Consider the following 19,836-nt stretch of genomic DNA (forward strand, 5'->3'; position numbering starts at 1 on the left):
CTGTCCTGACACAGACAGAAATGGACGTCCAGAAGGGCTGAGTCCTCTTTGCAGCCTCCGCCATGGGCACCGCATCCTCTCTGGTCAGCCCCGGAGAAGTGATCGAGGACGGCTATGGAGGTGAAGGTGGGGAAGCCTGCGAGATCCCGGTGGAGGTGAAGCCCAAAGCCCGACTCCTGCGCAGCTCCTTCCGCCGAGGACCTCGGGTGATCGGGGCCAGTTTCAAGTCCACGGGCTCCGTGGACCTCGAGTACGCGGCGGAGTACGAGAGACTGCGCAAAGAGTACGAGATCTTTCGTGTCAGCAAGAATAACGAGATAACGTCCATGCAGAAGAAGGAGGCCAAACTGGACGAGGAGAACAAGAGGCTGAGGGCTGAGCTACAGGTGAAATTAGTTAGCAGGAAGGTGTCAACTTAACCTAGGACAAAAGTATTGGTTTGTGTATGTTCTAACTTGTGTAATATTACAATGTGACACCAGGCTCTGCAGAAAACCTACCAGAAGATCCTCAGAGAAAAGGAGAGTGCTCTGGAGGCAAAGTACCAGGCGATGGAGCGGGCGGCAACTTTTGAACATGACAGGGACAAAGTGAAACGACAGTTTAAGGTAAAACACACCACATGATGCTGTTGAACATCCTTCTCCAGTGATCACGACTGCAACCCTAACCTATCGGCCGAATGACCACCAGATTTTCCGTGAGACAAAGGAAAAGGAGATCCAGGATCTGCTGCGGGCCAAAAGGGACCTGGAGGCCAAACTGCAGCAGCTGCAGGCACAGGGAATCCAAGTGTACGACCTAAATGATTCTGACTCGGATGACAACCAGACCACTGTTACTGGTAAGACCCAACACTTAATTATTTACTTTCTTTCGTATCCATCAATCAGTATGTTCAACAAACCAATTTTTGTACAGGGACCCAGAAAGAAAAGAGTTTATCCCAGCATGCTTTGATTTTTCCTCCAGAAGTACGACTTTTCAACCCACAAGATCTTTCTCCTCTCCATGATGAAATGTTAAAAGAACCTTTCAGTCATTTATAAACTGTTTGTCTGCAGCTGCTGGGACACAATGTGACTACTGGACTGGTGGTGTGCTGGGAAGTGAGCCCTCTATGGGCAGCATGATGCAGTTGCAACAGACCTTCCGGGGACCAGAGTTTGCGAACAGTCTGATAGATGTGGAGGGACCCTTTGCAAATGTCAGCAGAGGTAAGTCAATGGAAGTTTTTTATGCAGCCAAACATTCCCCATGGGCAACGTATACCCTTTAGAGAAACCTTTGACCTCTAGCATAACCTACACAGCATGACTGAAATAGTTGAACATGTATGTTCACTTAACGTTTCCCCCACGTGCCTCTGTGTCTGTCAGATGACTGGGATGCAGCAGTGGCCAGTCTGCTTCAGGTCTCCCCTCACGTGCCACAGGCCTTGTGGAGTAACACAGTGCGCTGCTACTTAATCTTTACCCAGGAGACCAGAGCTGAGCTGGATATCTTTATTAAGGTTGGTTAGATTGGTTTTCACAGGATTTGGGCAGCATTATGTTTTTAGTTTAAGTTAAACCGGGAGTTAAAATTCAACTTTGGTCAATTCCCTGTCTGGGGAACCTGTGTTTAATGTTTTCAACACAGAAACACTCTCCTGGGCTGCGGAGGATGTGTGAAGGTCTGGGTCATTTCTACTTGAACGTCTGCTTCCCAGAGGAAAGTGCTGCCTCGTGTGCTGTGGAGCGCAGGCAGGAGATTGAAAGGAGCTCTGTGTGTGTGCTCCTCATCAAATCTTCTGTCACTAGGTACAGGAAGTCCTTTACAGTGATGATATTGTTTATTTGTGTTGACGTTTTGTTTAGTTAATGCTAAATTCACTTGTGCAGTTCTGTGGTGGAGGATTGTGAGGAGGCTTTTGTGAAAAATCCAGATGGCCATCCACTGGTGCTCTACCTCAGGACCGAAGAAGGTCACAGTTTGACTGGACCTGCCAGGCAGATGCTGGAAAGGGTCAATGCTGCAGACAAGGCAGCTAAAGTCAAGGTTAGTGTTTGTGCTGTATAATAAAAATAACAGTTAGGATTCAGTAAATTCAAGCGAAATATGATTCAGTGGAGAGGGAGATATTTAAAAAAACTAGATTTTACCACCGTTTACCACCATAATAGTTGTTTATCCAAATTGCTGTAAAGTAAATCTAAAAGTATGGGTATGATTAACTTATCTTTGGAACTGTATTCCAGGTGGTGGATCACAGTGGCTCTGCAGAGGAGGGGGCTGAACTTATTTATGTTCAGCTAGAAAAAATCGTCAAACAGGTACAGACCACTTCAGCCTTTTCATCAACTCACAGTAATTTCTGTTCCCTTTTCATTTCCCTCACAACCTTTTCACCCTCTCCTTCCAGGAGTTGCTGGGTCTTGAAGGAGCAGATGCTGACTCTAAGGATTCTGAGGAGGGGCGGGAGGAGGACTCTGGGGATGTGCTGTGGGACCTGCATGATGAACAGGAACAGATCGAGTCCTATCAGCAGGCCTGTAGCAGCTCCACCTCTCAGTTGGGTTTCCAGAAGGTAAGGGAATCCTCCTCCTCTTTCCCCGTCTAACGATTTCATACTTCATCTCTTTGATTTTCTGTTGTCTCCTCTGATCAGTATATAGATCGTTTGAATGACATGATAGCTGCACCCCCTCCCACGCCTCCTCTGCTGGTGTCTGGTGGTCCAGGCTCAGGGAAATCACTCCTGCTCTCGAAATGGTAAGAACTTATTGATTCATTTTAGTCCAATATAATGAATTTCTTCTCAATACAAATGGATTTCTTTCAAATTTTGTGAGTAGATTCAACAAATCTTGTCTGATTGGTTCCTGTTCTTTAATAATCTCCAGGATTGAGTTGCAGCAGAAGCAGACTCCCAACACTTTGTTCCTTTATCATTTCGTTGGTCGCCCACTTTCCACCAGCTCAGAACCGGTTCTTATCATCAAACGTCATACAGTCAAAGTAAGGAGTCACTGGCTTACCCCCCGTTGTCAGACAAGGATGTCCCTCTGTCTTATTTACTAACCCAGGGATGTCTTGTCTGTTGTTGTAAAGCTGCTGCAGCATTTCTGGTCCATGTCTGGCTTGTCCATGGAGCCCAGTAAGATCTTGGAGGAGTTTCCTCGCTGGCTTGAGAGGCTTTCCTCGCGCCATCAAGGAAACATCATCATCATCATCGACTCCATTGACCAAATACAGGTACACGCCCACTTCTTTAATCTACATTCGACAGTTACATGAATTTCCACCAGAACAACGCTCATAACTCCTGTCTTCTTTTATCCAGCAAGCGGAACGACACATGAAGTGGTTGATCGACCCTCTGCCTGTCAATGTTAGAGTGGTGGTGTCTGTCAATGTTGAGACGTGTCCACAGGCTTGGAGGTAGGACCCCCTGCTTCAATCACATTTATATTTATTTATTTACACTGTTTCCTACATATGTTCTGTGCGGTTATATAGATATTAGATATGCTTTATGAGCATTCCATTTGTGATACAGTAACCCCGTCTCTTCAGGTTGTGGCCCACCCTCCACTTGGACCCTTTGAGTCCCCGAGATGTCAGGAGTGTTGTCAATGCAGAATGCCAGAGCATTGATTTCAAACTTACCAAGGACCAGGTCTGTAATCATCCCACCGTTTCCTTCTGTTAAATCTCCGTACGTCGATTTTGAAATAGTGGAAAGACATTTTAGTTCAGCTGCGGTATCTTTGTTCCAGGAGAAGAAACTGGAAAGACACTGTCGCTCTGCTTCCACCTGCAATGCACTGTATGTCACACTATTGGCAAGGATGATCACCAGGTTAGTCAACACTCATTCCAATTCTAAATATATTAATCATCACTTATCTTCTCTTCCAGTATTATTCATCATTTATTATTGTTAAATCACAGACTCTGCGTGATTTGAAGTGTTGCAGGCACTTGAACACATTTAAAGATTTATTTGTACCGTTTCCACAGATTCTGATGTGTTTTAACTTAAGTAGCTGCTGCTTTTATTGGCCTTTAAATCAAAAGTAATGCTTTTTCACAAGTTTATACGAGTAAAAAAAACACAGAGCACATTCTGAAATGTATTTAATGGTTCATTATATCTAGATTATAATTGATATGTCTGTGCTGACTGGATTGTGTGCTGTGCGTGTTGTTGCCACCCAGCAGTGGGTTGTGTTGGTCTCAGGAGAAGAGCGTGGACCAGTTCCTGCAGTGTCAGGACACCATGTCCCTCTACCGCCTGGCACTCAAGATGACGCTGAGCTCCCTCAGCACAGACAGAGAGCGACACATCATGAGAGAGGTGAACCTTCTCCACACAGAATAACAACGCCTTGTCCCTTTGTGTCCGTTAGTTTGTCTCAGTTCCCTTTTTTTCTGTGTATTGAGTAATATGTGCTTTCATTTTCCACCTCTCCTCAGATATTATGCCTCGTATGCGCCAGCCATAATGGAGTGAGTGAATCAGAGGTACTTGACCTTTTCCCAGAGCTACATTTACATGTGCTGTCCTCTTTGCTGTACCGCCTGAACCGACTCTGCGTGGTAACCCTCCGCTGTGGGCTCATTAGGTTCCAACACTTACAGGTAATCATTCTCCTCGGCCAGTAATATTAAAGAGCACAACAAATAAAGGAATTACAACATTAATGGCACACAAGTGATCAGTTAACAGTTTGGAGTTTATTTGTCCGTCTCTGTCTTTCAGGCGTGGGAAGCTGTGAGGTTAGAGTTTCTTGGTGGAGGAAGCAGCTCTGCGACTTACAGAGAGAAACTCATTAATTACTTCAGCCAACAACTCAGGTGCCTCAGAGTGGCTATTATCTCCTCAGGCAACAACCCTCACATGTCACTACAACTTGTGTCATTTTGTGTGTTTGTGTGTGTGTGTGTAGCCAGGACCGCGTGACATGGCGTGTTGCCGATGAGCTTCCCTGGCTGCTCCAACAGCAGGAGGACAGGAGCAAACTGCAGCTCAGCCTCTTGAACCTGTTTGTCTCCCAAAACCTCTACAAGAGGTAGAACACATGCTGATACCACCGAGCTTGTCACATTTGTTCGGGCGTTGTCTCACAGGTTGTTTTCACTGTGCAGGGGCCACTTCTCTGAGCTGCTGGCCTATTGGCAGTATGTTGGCAAAGACAAAAGCTCCATGGCCAGTGAGTACTTTGACTCCCTGAAACACTACGAGAAGAGCTACGAGGGTGAGGACAGCATGACCAAGCTGGCCAACCTGTATGAGACCTTGGGACGTTTCCTCAAAGACCTGGGCCTTGCAAGTCAGGTAGAAATTCATCTTCTTTTCACTTGCCTACAAACACAAGTTTCTTTTATTATTTCCTCACTCCACACAGTCACATTTTGCATATGTATCAGGTCCTGTCCATCTGCTTGTCTAGGCCGTAGGCCCTTTACAAAGGTCCCTTGAGATCCGGGAGACGGCCCTGGATCCAGACCATCCCAGTGTCGCGCGCTCCCTGCACCAGCTGGCCGGGGTTTACGTCCAGTGGAAGAAGTACGGCAACGCTGAGCAGCTGTACAAGCAGGCCATGGAGATAAGCGAGAACGCCTATGGTGCCGAGCACGCCAGCGTGGCACGAGAGCTGGAGTCTCTCGCCATGCTCTATCAGAAACAAAACAAGTAAATGAGACTCCCTTAGTGATGACATGTATGTGTTATTTTTAATAGCTGTGCACATTATATAGTTTATTGGTTGTTCCAGCCAAACAACACACTATTAAAACCCCTTTAATGGCTCCCACCTGGTTCTTTTACGATCAGATACGAACAAGCAGAGAAGCTGAGGAAGAGGTCGGTGAAGATCCGTCAGAAAACTGCTCGTCAAAAAGGTCACATGGTGAGCACATTTCTCAGATACACACACACATGTGTTGTTATTCTCGCCTCCTCAGTCAGTTACAGCTCTTATTTTCTTTACTCCCCTTTTCAGTACGGCTTCACTCTGTTGAGGCGCAGAGCTCTGCAGCTGGAGGAGCTGACCCTGGGGAAAGACACCGCCGACTCTGCCAAGACGCTGAATGAACTGGGTGTCCTGTACTACCTCCAGAACAACCTGGAGTAATAAGAGCACACTCGCTAGAGCCGCCACACATTCAAGACTTAATTCAATTAAATATTCAGTTCCTGGTCAAATCGACTCGTTCTGTAGCTGGTCATTTCTAATATCTCTTTTTTCGCCCTCCCCAGTGCAGCCAAGGTGTTTCTGAGCCGCTCCCTGGAGATGCGTCAGCGTGTCCTCGGTCCAGAGCACCCGGACTGCGCTCAGTCCCTCAACAACCTGGCTGCTCTGCACACTGAGCGGAGGGAGTATGAGACAGCTGAGGGCATGTACGAGAGGGCGCTGGACATCCGCAAGAAAGCCTTGTCTGCGGACCACCCCTCGCTGGCGTACACTCTCAAGCACCTGGCCATGCTGTATAAACGCAGAGTGGGTCACACGTGCCTGTTGACACTGAAGCTTTGGTTGTTTGTTGATGTGGAGTCTGATTTAAAGATGTGTGTTTTGTGCAGGGGAAGCTGGAGAAGGCTGCACCACTGTATGAGCTCTCTCTGGACATCAGGGAAAAAAGTTTTGGGCCCAAGCATCCCAGTGTGGCCACCGCACTCGTCAACCTGGCTGTGATATACTGCCAACTGGTGAGATTGTTCTTCAATCCACTTTTGACTGCACTAGATACCTGTTATGACCATGTGCAGCTGTATTTTAGATTGTAAAGGATGAAGCTGATTGTGAATTTCCTCGTCTCTGTCAGAAAAAACACAGCGACGCCTTGCCTCTGTATAAACGAGCACTGAAGGTGTATGAGGACAGTTTGGGGCGCTCACATCCAAGAGTCGGAGAAACCCTAAAAAACCTGGCTGTGCTAAGGTAGGAGGTACTTTGTTCATCAGAAGTGAGACAAATAACTACTCTTACATTCATTAACTTAAAAATATATATATTTATCCTGATTTGTAAATAGCTATGAAGAGGGCGACTTTGAAAATGCAGCGGAGCTTTACAAACGTGCAATGGAGATTAAAGAGGCTGAGCCGTCGCTGGTGTGTGGGAATGCCCCGTCCCGTCATTCCTCCAGCGGGGACACGTTCAGTCTGAGGGGACCTGCTCCGCTCCCACAAGCCCCAAGGTGACTGTGTTCAACCCCCAGTGCCACAGTGACGGATGTAAAAACACATTGTTTTTGTCAAAAGGGAACCAAACTGTGACAGGTGTCCAAGATGTAGGTTTTGGGGTTCGGGCCATTGTACTGTACTTGCAGTGTGCAGTGTTAATCTGTGAAACCTGTATGTTTAGTAAAAGTATTTATTAGTATATCTAATAATGTGTAAAGTCCTTTTAAGGGCCTGGAACTCAGGTTTATGCCAACTTTAACAGATACCAATACACTTGATGGCAATTATTGTCAAGAGCAAGAGCAGAAACGATTCTTTTTGAGGCTGAAAATCACTCCAACCACTTTCAGACACATTTGGTGTTTTTTCCACTGTACAGTAGATATCTGTCTATGCACTCTTTTAAGTTTGATTGATGTTTTAACGAAATAACACTAAAATCCAGGGGGGGGGGGGGGGGGCAGGATCTTCTCAAGCGTCTTTGAAGGAGATACAGGGTGAACATTGCCTTAACCTTTATCTTTTCAGTTATTTTTTTAAGAATATTAATAAGTAGCACTTTTGTTTCCCTTTCTACATTCCTCACACTCTGAATGAAAAATACCTGAGAGATGCTGTCTTTTGATTTAATACAGTGCCATTTTTTATGTTCCTGTTACATAAAGTGTTCATTTAACAGTATTAAGCATTTATTCTTAAAAGGGAATATGTACGGCCCAAGAGTCAAAACAAGCCTCAACAAGCAAACAGCATCTCTGGTACTGAAAGTAAATGTACATATATTTATTCATTTACATGAAGGAATTTAACAGAATTACCAAAGCACATATCATCTAAGTGAATGTATATTATGCCAAATGGGACAAAATGTACCAAATCCTACAATCTCAGTGCCAAATGTAATAAATACTATGTATTCCAGATTGTTTTTTATATCAATGTATTAATGTGATGTGATTAAAGCTGAACAGGACAACAACAAAAACCACAGCCAATATATGGATCAGATTGTATTCCATCTAATAAATACTTTATTGAAACAACATAAACATTGTTCTTTAGTGCTGTTGTAGCAGATGTTAGTGTGTTGTTAGATAAAGCCGAGTGAATGACGGAGCGAATACTGTACATCATGAATTCAAACTGCAGAAAGTACGAACTGTGAAACATTCTAATGCAAAATGACCATATTCTAGATGTAAAGACTTTTTATCGTCAGAACACGATTCCTTAACGGTTTTATCATTTTTTTAACGTTCACGTAAGTAATGCCATCTGCAGCACCTTTCATGCACCCCCCTCCTCCATATTGTTAATTCTGGGTTATTTTACATTTAGTCCCAAAGCAGCAGTCATTAGGTTTTTGTATTACCAAAGAAAGCAATGGAAAAGGCGTGTTTTAGCTAAAAGCTGAAATGCAGGACCAGACCGCTGCCTACAACTTTCTCATCTGAGCCATCAGGTCTTCCAGACTCTGTTCAGTCTCCTCCACCGTGTCTCCCCTCGGTGACTCCTGGTTCAAACAAAATAAAACACATTTTTATAGTTTAGTTGAAGGAACTTGTAGTTGTGGGAAGTATTGTCACGAGAACTGAACTGAACAGACTTTTTTTTATAACTGGAAATGGCCTCAAATAGCTTGAGAAATACTGTTCAACCACACTGAATGTGTTGGGGGCTCTACTGTTACAATATTAAAACGTGTTATATGTTTTATGTTATCTTAGACATCCTGACCTGCGTAGGAATGGTGTAAGCCACAGTGATGCCTTCTGGGAGGTCCGGCACGGTGCCTGATGCAGCCTGTAGCTCTGCATCAGTCACCTCTGACACCAGTTCAATACCTGCAAAGCACAATTAGAGTTAAAACATATGTGAGGCAATAGAACATGTTGCTCACTGAAAATCTGGAAAAACATATGTTGCATGTCTGATACCGTTAGCCAATACTGTTTTTCACTCACCCCAGTCATTGTCCTCATGAACAACCTCCTCCTCCACCACCTCTACAACTTCAACCTTGGGTCGCTCTGCTTCTCTCTTCTAAAAGGGAAGAAGTAACACAGGTAGGCGCCATTAACTCCTGTTTTCCCACTGGCACAGCATCATATGTGAATCTGTGTTACAGGCATTGGTCTTAAAAACAAACACACACACACACACCTTGTACGCCTCCTGTTGTATCCTGCAGTAGCGGTCGTTACACTGGGAGTTGGCTTTCATGTGCATGGTGGGAAAGAAGTCCTGCATGGCGTTGTAGCCCAGATAATAACTGACGGTGCCAAACTTTAAAAGATACCTACAAGAGAAAACAAACTTTACACCCGTGGATTTAATGTTGTCAAGTTTCTTGGTTTGTTATAAAAGACATTTTCTTACTTGAGAACATTTTGGACCAGGATTCCGGCGACCACGCCCATGGTGGTGGGTAGACTGGCAGCACACACACCATCCTTCTTCAGAGTCTTCTCATCAATGTTGGCTGCCACCACTAAGGGAGGAGCACACTAACAGAGGAGGAGATTATTCAAAACTGTTGTACAACTTTATTCCTCAATTACAGTCACTGTATCACTACAATATACTGTTAAGGATTAAAAGGGTGATGGTGTTTGTGTGTGGACATACAGCAAAGCAGGCTGTCTCTCCAGGAATGATGAGCTGGATGTGACCTGACACAGCGTTCTCACTGACACCAGACTCCATCCAGATCTGACCCAGTTCATTACACGCCTGGTAACAGGAAAACATTTAAAAAAAAGCTGTACCTAGAATTCAGAAAGTACGGTCAACTTCCTTTTATTTGACAAAGATGTTTTACTGTATTAATGGCCATTCTGGCTTCAAAGTTGTCCACGCAGCTCAGCACCAAATCCACCGGCATCCCTTCCTCCAGCCCTCCACGACTGAGAAGACACAGAATAATCACATGATTGCCTGTTCCCCTGTGCGGACCGAGGAGGGACCTAGAACATGAGGAGTCGTGATGCCCACCTGATGCGATCCATGAAATGAGTGAAGTTATCCATGGTGGTGATGTTGTAGTTGTGGATCTCAAATGACACATCTGGATTGATGTTTCTGTTGAGGAACACGACAGGGATTAGAAAACAACAACTGGCTGTGCTTTGGAGGAAAAGTGTTACCTGTCAAATTAACGTATACCTGAGAGTGTGTTCTGCTGCTTCCACTTTACTGAGGCCCGCCTGGTGAGGCTGGAAGAACAGCCTGTTCATGTTGGCCAACTCGACTTTATCGTAGTCGAAGAGGATCAGCTGGTGGAAGAGAGGAAGGGGTGAGAACACAAGCAGACTGAGGAACCAAATGAATGGTGATGGGGATAGCGTGGATGAAGTAATTTAAATCAGTTGTATTACCTTACCAATGCCACATCTAGTGAGCATTTCAGCTGTCACGCTGCCAACTCCACCAACACCAACCACAGCTACTGTGAATGTCCGGATTTTCTGTAAAAGAACGTTTCAATCAAGGAACAATCCATGCAGAGTAAACTGACATAAAGAACAATAACATCTTCTGGTAAACGCTAATTTCTAGTTGCATTAGTCATTTGGGGATTGAATATCTCTGTACCTTCAGTAAAGTGTCAGTTTATAAATTAAAAGCACAAAATTCACATATCCTATAAATCTAAAAGAACTCTGGAAATATATATAATCGTGAAAGACTCTACCTTTACTTCTGCAGTACCTTATTATAATGATATAATAATACTGCAACTCCTTATAACAATTAAATAATACAGTGATAATTTGTTAGAATATTGTTTAAAACTGCAGATACCATACCTCATAATTCTCCACGATGCCCATTCTCTTTAACGCCATGAGACGACTGCAATGAAAACACAGCAGCTGTTAGCTCGAGCTCCATGAGACGATGCTGCCACATGTGTAGTGACTCACAACAAGGCGTCGCCCCCCCCGCGAGCTGCGATCGACCCTCAGAGAAACACATCAAAATATCTTAAATAACACAAGCAGCAGAGAGAACCCACCTGTACGGGTTGGAGTCCACAACCTCCGCGCTCATCTTGTCGATCCTGGGTCTGTGGAGCGCCTCCTCCATGGCGACCTGCTTCTGCTTGCACTTGATCAGCTCGTTCTCCAGCTCCCTCACGCGCAGCTTTAGCTCCTCCACCGTCGCCATTGTTCAAAAACACAAAACGTCAAACCACGTCAATTGAAGTATAGTCAGTGTGGATATGGAACCAAGGGGACGTCAGAGGAGGTAGAAGCGGCTCTGGAAGTACACGTCCACACAACTCGCATCATCTGTCAGGATGCGTGCTCCTGTCAACATCGTCCGTGCAGGAAACCCGGTCGCATAGCTAGAATGGTTCCTACCTCGCTGGAGATTATTTGAAGAGTCTTTCGAGGAAATGGGTTGACAGTCGAATTATTGTATTTAAATAAAATATGAACAACCAATGAACAGTTTTAAGATGTATGTAAACATGTGGTAGTAGTAGAACGAAAGGAAACATGGAGCAGTAAGATGAAATAATGAACTTCTTTTTCTATTTGCGTGTGTTTTCCTAATGTACAGCGCGTTGAGCTCGATCGGCCACCGTAGTACACGCTTCGACTGTAAACACAGCCGCACCCGGAAGCGACCGACCAGTCCACCTCAGACATGGACGAGCTGACGACTCCCGTGCGACAACAACACAAATTCAACGTGGGCAGACTTCAGGACTATTTGTCCGTCAGTGTGAATGCTGCCACACTCGCTGTCAGGCAGTTCAGGTCAGACACGGGAACAGGAAGCTCATATTTCAGCCGTTTTATTGAGGACATGCTAACTGCTTGTTGTTGTCCCTCCAGCGCTGGTCAGTCAAACCCGACCTTCCTGATAGAGACACCGTCAAAGAGCTATGTCCTCAGGAAGAAGCCCCCGGGTGAGCTGCTGCCAGGGGCACACAAGGTAAAGTTCAGCGAGTTAATCATTACTAAGTTAGGTCCATAAAAACAGGGACATCATCTCTCCAGTAGAGGGAGACTTTCCCTTCCTCTGGTTCGTTGACGGAGGAAGTCACTTCAGGTTATTTGGCGATGAAGTGTCAGAAGTAAACATATGTGTTTCTGTAAAATCCACATAATAAATAAACTGCTTTTACATTGTAAATTAGTTATTTTTGCACTCTTCCAGTTTCCACTACTCTCATCCTAACCCAAGTGTGCTCTATGACTGCTCACGGTCGTACTGTGTACTATGTTTTGAGTACTTATTATGATGTGTACTTATATGTTCTATATATATATATATGTTCACACCGGAGATTAGAGAGAAACTGCAATCCCGTCCATGTCCTGGACAATAAAGTTCAATTTGACAAATACTTCTTCCTTCATTACATTTATGTACACTTTTATCCATCTATAATATTGCTGTAAATAACTGTCCTGGACAATAAAGTTCAATTTGACAAATACTTCTTCCTTCATTACATTTATGTACACTTTTATCCATCTATAATATTGCTGTAAATAACTGCTGAAAATGTATGTGATATATTTATGTTTAGTTATACTGATTTAAACTGCAGCTTTTCAGGACAATTTCTTTGAATGAACACATAAATCAATGGATCACAGATGCACCAACAGCAGACTGTCTGAAGGTTTTATTCATGCAGTACAGAATGACATTTTCGAGAAAAGTAATTTCTGAAAATGATTGTTGCCCAAATATCTTGAAGCTAACGTTAGGCATTGTGTGGTTTACCTGTGTGACTGTTTGCAGGTAGACAGGGAGTACCGGGTGCAGAGGGCGCTGTGCTCCGCTGGTTTCCCTGTCCCTCAGCCTCTACTACACTGCACTGATGTTGATGTCATTGGAACAGAATTCTACATGATGGAGCATGTGAAGGTATATTTTTAGCTTTGAGGTTTTGCCTTCGGGGCGGAATTTCAAAAGACTATTTGCAATTGTGCAATAACAAGAAGAATCACATACACAAATATCCACTATTGTTTATCTCGTTTAACCAGGGGCGTATATTCAGGGATCTTCGTCTCCCTGGAGTGAGTCCAGTAGAGAGAACTGCTCTGTATGTGGCTGCAGTGGAAGTGTTGGCGAAGCTGCACTCGCTGGACGTGGCATCACTGAACCTTGAAGGATATGGAAGAGGAGCAGGCTACTGCAAGAGACAGGCGAGATAAAACTTTGTCCTCTGTACATCATAATCTGATGACCTATAGTTAATGTTCCAATATTGCTTTTGTTCTTTAAAGGTGTCCACCTGGACAAAGCAGTACACTGCAGCAGCCCACAGAGACATTCCAGCCATGAATGAACTGTCTGATTGGTTGATGAAGAATTTGCCAGCCAATGACAATGAGGTCACGCTCGTCCATGGGGATTATAGATTGGATAACTTGATATTCCATCCAACAGAGGTACAGCTTCTTAGTTATTTTACCGTTTTGATGCATTTAACAGTAAAAACTTAACAAAGTGTTTTTGTAATCAGGCTCGTGTGATAGCAGTCCTGGACTGGGAGCTTTCTACCACTGGGCAGCCTCTGGCAGACCTGGCCTACTTCCTAATGCCTCATTACTGGCCCCCAGGCCTCAACGTTATCAGCACATTAGGCAGCTTGAAAGGAATAGAAGGTAATGAAAACTGTGCAGATTAACAGCTACTGAAAATGACTGGGCCGAAAATGTATTGTTTCAAATTTATTTTCGTGAACATACGCATGTGAATTTACAGTTTTTGTCATCGTGCCTTTCCCATCTCCCATCTCTCCAACCAATGAGCAGGTGTTCCAACTGTGGGTGATCTGATCTCCATTTACTGCAGGTGCCGGGGGATCCCGTCTGCTTTGCCACAGTTGAATTTCTACGTGGCCTTGTCTTTCTTTAAAATGGCAGGTATTGCCCAGGTGCGTCTCCCTGCGTATGTGTCAAGCACAGCTATCTCTATTTCCCCTGTATATAGAGACTTATAAATACATTTCAATTTAAGGGTGTAGTAGTAATAGTTTTAAATGGGATACTTGAAATGCACAGAGAAAAACAATGGAAACAAAATGAATTGATTTTTTTTCTTCTCTTCTGTTTAACCAGGGAGTCTACGCTCGCCACCTACTGGGCAATGCCAGTGCTCCCAATGCAGACCAGTTCGCTCAGTGTGTGGAGCCCTTGGCTGTGGTTGCCTTGCAGATTGCACAGGGGTTGGTTGCAGATACAATTTTTTTAATGTGAATGAATGTACTGATATCAGAATCAATATAATTTGATATGAGGATAATGTTTATTCTGTGTGCTGTTATAGGCCAGAGTACAGATTGATTCCACCTGCTGAGTAAACTTAAGCCAGCCAATGGAATTTGGTGTCCAGCTGCTGCTTCCTGTTTTCCCTGATGTCTTTTGAATGTGTGAGGTGTGTTTATTGCCAGGTCTCTCACAGGCCCGACAGAAAACCGGCTTTTCCTGCAGACGGCTAGAGGTCAGGCTGTTCTGCAGCAAGTCAAAGACTTCATGACACAATTCGTTCTTCCTGCTCAGGAGGTCAGTGCCTCCTAAGATATTGGACATGAGTCTGTCAGAACACGGAGAACCGAATCATTGGCATCACCGTGTTCTTAGTGTCGTGCAGAGATGTCTTTACAGATCTTTGCTGCTTTTATTTGTGAATGAAAGGTTAAGATTACTGGTCTTATTTAAACTATCCACTGGTTAACTTTTTTCCTCACAGGAAGTTGCAGAGTACTACTCGAAACATGCTCAGTCCTCCCAGAGGTGGCACACTCCCCAAACAATAGACGATCTAAAGGTATTGTAGGATATATTGTCACATCCCTATTCATCTTTAATCGTTTTTCCACAGACGCCTTGCATAAATATTATCAATATATGAAAAAAGCATTGCAGAAGTCTAGTATCAAAGCAGCCAAATTAGGGCAACATTTATTTAGTATAAACACCGCACGTCCCTTCTGAGTCATCCACACGCCATAATCCATCATTGACAGTTTAAACTAAACAAAAACACTGTTTCTTAATTAATGATCTGTTCCTTATGTTTGAGCTTGTCATTACTAACGTGTACTTTGACTGAAGCGTTCAGCCTGTGCACGCAGATACTCTGTGATAGCACGTATCTGTTTCCTCTTCATTCTGCAGGTGAAAGCGCGGGAGGCGGGGCTGTGGAACCTATTCCTGCCGGCAGTCAGTGGCCTCAGTCAGCTGGACTATGCCTACATCGCAGAGGAAACTGGACGTTGCCTCTTTGCCCCCGAAGTCTTCAACTGCCAAGCTCCTGGTAAAACATCCTACATGTAGACATATTAATGATCATTCAGAGGCCATGGTCAATATTGTTGTCTGTCACACGACTATACACACAAGACGACCTTGCTCTTTGTGTGCACAGCATAGATTATGTGTGTTTTCTCATGCTCTGGATAACATGAGGTTAAACTCAACATGTCAACTCGACAACAAAAACATGTTTCTACTCATCTGAAAACATAAAAATCTAATTATTCAATACAAATCTCTTTAATGAGTTAAACTTGTGTTTTAATGACCTTGGAGAGCATTTCGTTTTCAAATGAATGCCATCATTTACGATAAGATGGCGTGTTGTGTTTCTCCACAGACACAGGAAACATGGAGGTGCTGCACATGTTTGGCAGTGATGAGCAGAAAAGGAGATGGCTGGAGCCTCTGCTCAGAGGAGAGATCCGCTCCTGTTTCTGTATGACAGGTATTTTTACCATGACCGTGTCAATCTGCGTCATTTCAAGATGAGAGCCTTGTGTTGTGAGGTGGTGGTGGTTTTCATTTCTGCCCCGTGAATTGATATTTATGGACACAGATCCCAGAGAACCGGCTTTATCTGCATGGACATTTTCAGAACCGATGATAATGAGAAGCAGCAGAGGTCCATTTCAATTGGCACTGTCTCCAGTAAACTATCAGAGGACAGCATTAAGTCATTTGTTCCTCAGCACAGTCAACCAAGTGCTGTGTTACATCCTGAAGCCCGACAGGTTATTAAGTACAGTTGTGTGAGGGAGGTTGGGACATAACTGTTGAGTAGGGACATGTTTTTTTTATTGAAATAAGTTTATTAGGGCTGCAACACAGTAGAATTAGTAGAGATATGAAAGTTAATTTCAAAGCTTAAGAATATTTAAGGAATGATGTACCTTTCGTAGACTTAGAGCAGCTTTTAGAAACCCTTCATCCTGGACCTATCAAAACCAAAATGAATATTAAGGATGCAACATGGTAGAATATGTCGAGATCGCTCTCCACCTATCAGAACCCATTCCTTGCCCAGTTACTTGGCACTGCTAACGTTTAGTTTTCAAAGCATGTGTTGTGGTTTCCGGTCAAAGAAGGGGTTGATGAGGTTTCACCCGGCATGTTTTCTACCGACTGTAAGTGGTCTTGTTCAAAATATCAAACAACAAACCCCCACAGTGAGTATTTCCCCCTGTTTTTCCTCCAATTTGGTTTCCACTCAGCCTGGAAAAAGCGGCATGCCAGAGGTGATTGCAGTGGGTGTGAACCTCCCTGCGGTTTTCATAAACACACATGGAGATTAGTAGCGCTTCGGGAATTTTTTTGTCTGCAGTTTGTTTGGTTTGTTACACTGCGAGGAGAGGCACCTCCAACTGGTGCTGATAAACAACGTTGTTAAGACTCATCTGCGGTACAGTTGAGGTATGGAAATGAAGTGTTTCTCCTCTATTTATATCCACCTCTCTGGATGTGGTTAAAGCTGGAATCCAAAATTTTGATTTTGGGAAAGATTCAACACAAAGCACTTTTCTGCAGTCTGGATATTGTTAGAGACTAATTGTTTGTTGTACTTGGTGTAGGATTTTGTATTTTGTGAGTTTAAACCTGACCTGTGATGTCGTCCCCAGAGCCCGATGTGGCCTCCAGTGACGCAACTAACATGGAGTGCACTCTTCAGAGGGATGAGGACCACTACGTCATCAACGGCAAGAAATGGTGGAGCAGTGGTAAGTCTGTTTCTATTATAACGGATAAAGAATCTTTACAACACCAAGAATGCCGATTTTTTTCCCGGCCCATTTGGGGCCAGAAATACCAAGAGGGAGCTTAAGACAAATAAAAAAACATTCTTAATGTCTGTCTTGATTTACTTTAAACCATTTTGTGAGGCAAACAAGAGAATGTTTTTCAAAGAGTAAATCAGAGAGGACCATTATGTTCTGGGAAAGGGTTGGGTTTATATGTAAACCAAGATGTTTCTGTAACAAAGTTAAAGGCTGACCCATCCTGCTGGCATATGGACATCCAAAGTGCAGATGAGTCAGAAAACATAAACAACTTTACAAACTCTTGGATCTGTGGAATTCTTGGAAAGTTCATGTCAGACCTGTGAGTAAAAGACCATGAGCAGTTACTGATCGCTCTTTGTTTGTGATTTAGGATCTAAAAAAAGGACTTCAGATAAATGTGAATGTGACTTTAAGTCAAAATAAAACCATCAAACCATCAAACAGCAAAACATCTGCATGCAAACATTCATTAAGTTTTTTCTCAAACATGTGCATCAGTATTCTTTGGATTTAAAGTGTAGTCAAGTCGTGGCTGAGCGTCTCTATAAATTTGATTGGTCCATCAGGTCTCGTTAAAATTACTAAAACAAAACAGTTTGATTTGGAAGAGCTGCCCTAAAATGCATGGGTTTTACTGACATCATTAAAATATCCGGAGCTCGTGTATGGATTTTGCCATTTCATCGCCCACCTCTCCAGACACTTTGAGTTGAAAGATATTCCAGATGTTTCCTCTCACACACATCTGGCCAGAGCTTTTAACTTCCAGTTTAATGGAAAACAGTGGTCTGTTGTTTTTGTTGTTGGGATTTTTATTTTTTTCCGCCCAGATATCTTTTTACTGAAAATGAACCAAATGTCCACTTTGAGTCTGTCTTCATGCCTGGTCCGTGTGAGTCATGCTGTGGGTCTCTATTCTGAACAATACTCCTTATTCTCTCAAGTGAAAAATTTCCACCAGTAGAAAACAAATCGACTGGGGTTTTGTGAATGTCCCCTGCCACTATGAATACATCTCTCTGTTAGGATGGAATGTTTCCTCCTCACAGGAGAGGAAACGGGATGGTCTTGTCTTGACTCTTAATTCAGCCTCACGTTCCAACAAAAGTAAAAGCAAAACCAAGACTCTGTAGGATTGTGTTGGGGGTTATGTTTTGCTATGGTAACCCATTCCTTGCTGTCAGATGTTCCTCACTGACGTGTCAGTGGTGTTTCCCAACACGCCGGCCAAGGCGCTTTGCAGCCGGCGCATCGTGTCCCCCTAAAGGAGGATCTGTGGATCTGTTTGTTCATAGCTGTTGCCGTAGAGAAAAACAAAGTAAAGACTTCTCAGCTGCAGATTATATTTTCAACCCTGTCTGTTTGTTTCATTGTAAGTGAGATTATACAAGAACTAAAAATCCGGGATTTAATATATAGATAAACACAACTGAGCACCTTTCGGGTTGTATACACTCATTCAGTCATTTTGATAATTACACAGCAGTACCCACATTAGGTCGTACTAGATTTCTTTGTACAACTTATCTCCTGTTTTAGCCTAAACTTTCTGGAAAATTACTTGGCGACAATCTTCCCACTCTACCACAGGCTGCAGTATTTTTTCTTTGCTTTCCCTTCTGTGTAGAATTGTTTCTGGTAAACTCTGAGCAGCGGGACGGGAGGTCCTCTGCTGCCCGGCGGTGTGGAAGCAGTGGGACTGTCCCATGGGCCGGATAATGTGCTGCAATTATTCCAAGACCAGTAATCTCTCAGCCGTGGGCACTTGTATTTACAGACAGAAGCACAGACGATATCCACATGTTCAACATTGCAGGCAGCAATCTTCATGCAGGTCTTTATAATTTTGGCTTTCGTCAGGCATAGTTCAAATTGCTAAATATAACAATTAAGATTATATGTTATATTGTAATGTTGCAACTTTTATTTAAAGTTTGCTGTTTTGAGTATGGCGTTTGTGTGGAGTAGATCATAATCCTTTCTAAAGAAGCACAGATTGTACAGGTAGAGCCTGTGATGGCTTGTTGAATAATGACTAAATTGGGTTGCACAAGATTAGTAAATTCCTTGTTTGCTTTGTCAAATGAAACTTGATACAGTTAATACCAAAGAAACTATAACAAACTCACCCTCACCTTTTGTGTCAGTAAGAAGACACACCTGGTGTGTTTATCGCCCGGTGTCAAGCTCCCACAGATCCAAACTGGGAGGCCTTACAGTGGAAAGAGCAGAAGTTCCAGGTACTGCACATTACAGTTCATTCATTTGTCAGACGCTGAAAGCAATCGGAAAGAATGCTATACAAAGAAAACTGTTAAGTCTCAAGCTTGTTAAGAGTGAGTCAGGAATATAGATGATCCCCTTCCAGTGTAAACAGGTTTGAACACTGTTAGCATCAAACACTATGAGCCCACAGTTGATCTGCGGTGTTAGTGTTTGCTTGAGTGTAATGTCACATGGAGGCGATCCAAAGTCTCAATTGTGTTGTTTTATGAAATGTTTAGTCATTACATAGATCGACCAATGAAATTCACTCGAGCTTTATTTTAAATGCATTATTCAACATCTTTAAAATTGAAGAGAGCCACAC

At 43.5% G+C, this 19,836-nt stretch overlaps 2 protein-coding genes across 4 annotated transcripts in view; one reads left to right on the forward strand and one right to left on the reverse strand.

Annotated features, from left to right (window-relative positions):
• LOC133932386 (nephrocystin-3-like) overlaps positions 1-19,836 on the forward strand; it is a 27,654-nt gene continuing 7,818 nt past the window's right edge. The window contains exons 1-39 of one of the 2 annotated variants that reach the window (XM_062379052.1): positions 1-386; positions 483-608; positions 694-844; positions 1,065-1,217; positions 1,380-1,513; positions 1,642-1,802; positions 1,884-2,040; positions 2,241-2,315; positions 2,405-2,569; positions 2,651-2,754; positions 2,886-3,000; positions 3,094-3,237; positions 3,326-3,423; positions 3,559-3,661; positions 3,762-3,844; positions 4,204-4,342; positions 4,462-4,626; positions 4,748-4,842; positions 4,935-5,057; positions 5,134-5,323; positions 5,439-5,680; positions 5,822-5,897; positions 5,991-6,118; positions 6,248-6,488; positions 6,572-6,697; positions 6,814-6,929; positions 7,024-7,188; positions 12,022-12,121; positions 12,941-13,066; positions 13,189-13,350; positions 13,432-13,596; positions 13,671-13,812; positions 13,963-14,084; positions 14,269-14,375; positions 14,601-14,712; positions 14,900-14,977; positions 15,328-15,466; positions 15,806-15,913; positions 17,085-17,183. In XM_062379052.1, coding sequence (XP_062235036.1) covers positions 63-386; positions 483-608; positions 694-844; positions 1,065-1,217; positions 1,380-1,513; positions 1,642-1,802; positions 1,884-2,040; positions 2,241-2,315; positions 2,405-2,569; positions 2,651-2,754; positions 2,886-3,000; positions 3,094-3,237; positions 3,326-3,423; positions 3,559-3,661; positions 3,762-3,844; positions 4,204-4,342; positions 4,462-4,626; positions 4,748-4,842; positions 4,935-5,057; positions 5,134-5,323; positions 5,439-5,680; positions 5,822-5,897; positions 5,991-6,118; positions 6,248-6,488; positions 6,572-6,697; positions 6,814-6,929; positions 7,024-7,188; positions 12,022-12,121; positions 12,941-13,066; positions 13,189-13,350; positions 13,432-13,596; positions 13,671-13,812; positions 13,963-14,084; positions 14,269-14,375; positions 14,601-14,712; positions 14,900-14,977; positions 15,328-15,466; positions 15,806-15,913; positions 17,085-17,183 — 5,359 coding nt within the window. In that variant the 5' untranslated portion in view covers positions 1-62. Of the gene's footprint in view, positions 387-482; positions 609-693; positions 845-1,064; positions 1,218-1,379; positions 1,514-1,641; positions 1,803-1,883; positions 2,041-2,240; positions 2,316-2,404; positions 2,570-2,650; positions 2,755-2,885; positions 3,001-3,093; positions 3,238-3,325; positions 3,424-3,558; positions 3,662-3,761; positions 3,845-4,203; positions 4,343-4,461; positions 4,627-4,747; positions 4,843-4,934; positions 5,058-5,133; positions 5,324-5,438; positions 5,681-5,821; positions 5,898-5,990; positions 6,119-6,247; positions 6,489-6,571; positions 6,698-6,813; positions 6,930-7,023; positions 7,189-11,668; positions 11,944-12,021; positions 12,122-12,940; positions 13,067-13,188; positions 13,351-13,431; positions 13,597-13,670; positions 13,813-13,962; positions 14,085-14,268; positions 14,376-14,600; positions 14,713-14,899; positions 14,978-15,327; positions 15,467-15,805; positions 15,914-17,084; positions 17,184-19,836 lie in introns of those variants that run through there. The other variant, XM_062379051.1, reaches the window with a different exon arrangement.
• On the reverse strand, positions 8,178-11,459 carry uba5 (ubiquitin-like modifier activating enzyme 5). Of its 2 annotated transcripts, XM_062379054.1 has the most exons (12): positions 11,193-11,459; positions 10,984-11,029; positions 10,552-10,641; positions 10,340-10,449; positions 10,169-10,255; positions 9,996-10,080; positions 9,803-9,907; positions 9,554-9,681; positions 9,338-9,473; positions 9,139-9,217; positions 8,912-9,018; positions 8,178-8,687 (listed from the first exon to the last, which is right to left on the reverse strand). In XM_062379054.1, exons 1-12 carry the CDS (start codon positions 11,342-11,344, stop codon positions 8,610-8,612), a joined length of 1,203 nt encoding a protein of 400 aa, XP_062235038.1. In that variant the 5' UTR covers positions 11,345-11,459; the 3' UTR covers positions 8,178-8,609. The 2 variants fall into 2 exon arrangements, with proteins under 2 accessions (XP_062235038.1, XP_062235039.1); XM_062379055.1 differs by lacking the exon at positions 11,193-11,459 and having other exon boundaries at positions 10,557-10,641; positions 10,984-11,030.

This window comes from Platichthys flesus, chromosome 21 (assembly GCF_949316205.1).
Source record: "Platichthys flesus chromosome 21, fPlaFle2.1, whole genome shotgun sequence".
NCBI classification, from domain to species: Eukaryota; Metazoa; Chordata; class Actinopteri; order Pleuronectiformes; family Pleuronectidae; genus Platichthys; species Platichthys flesus.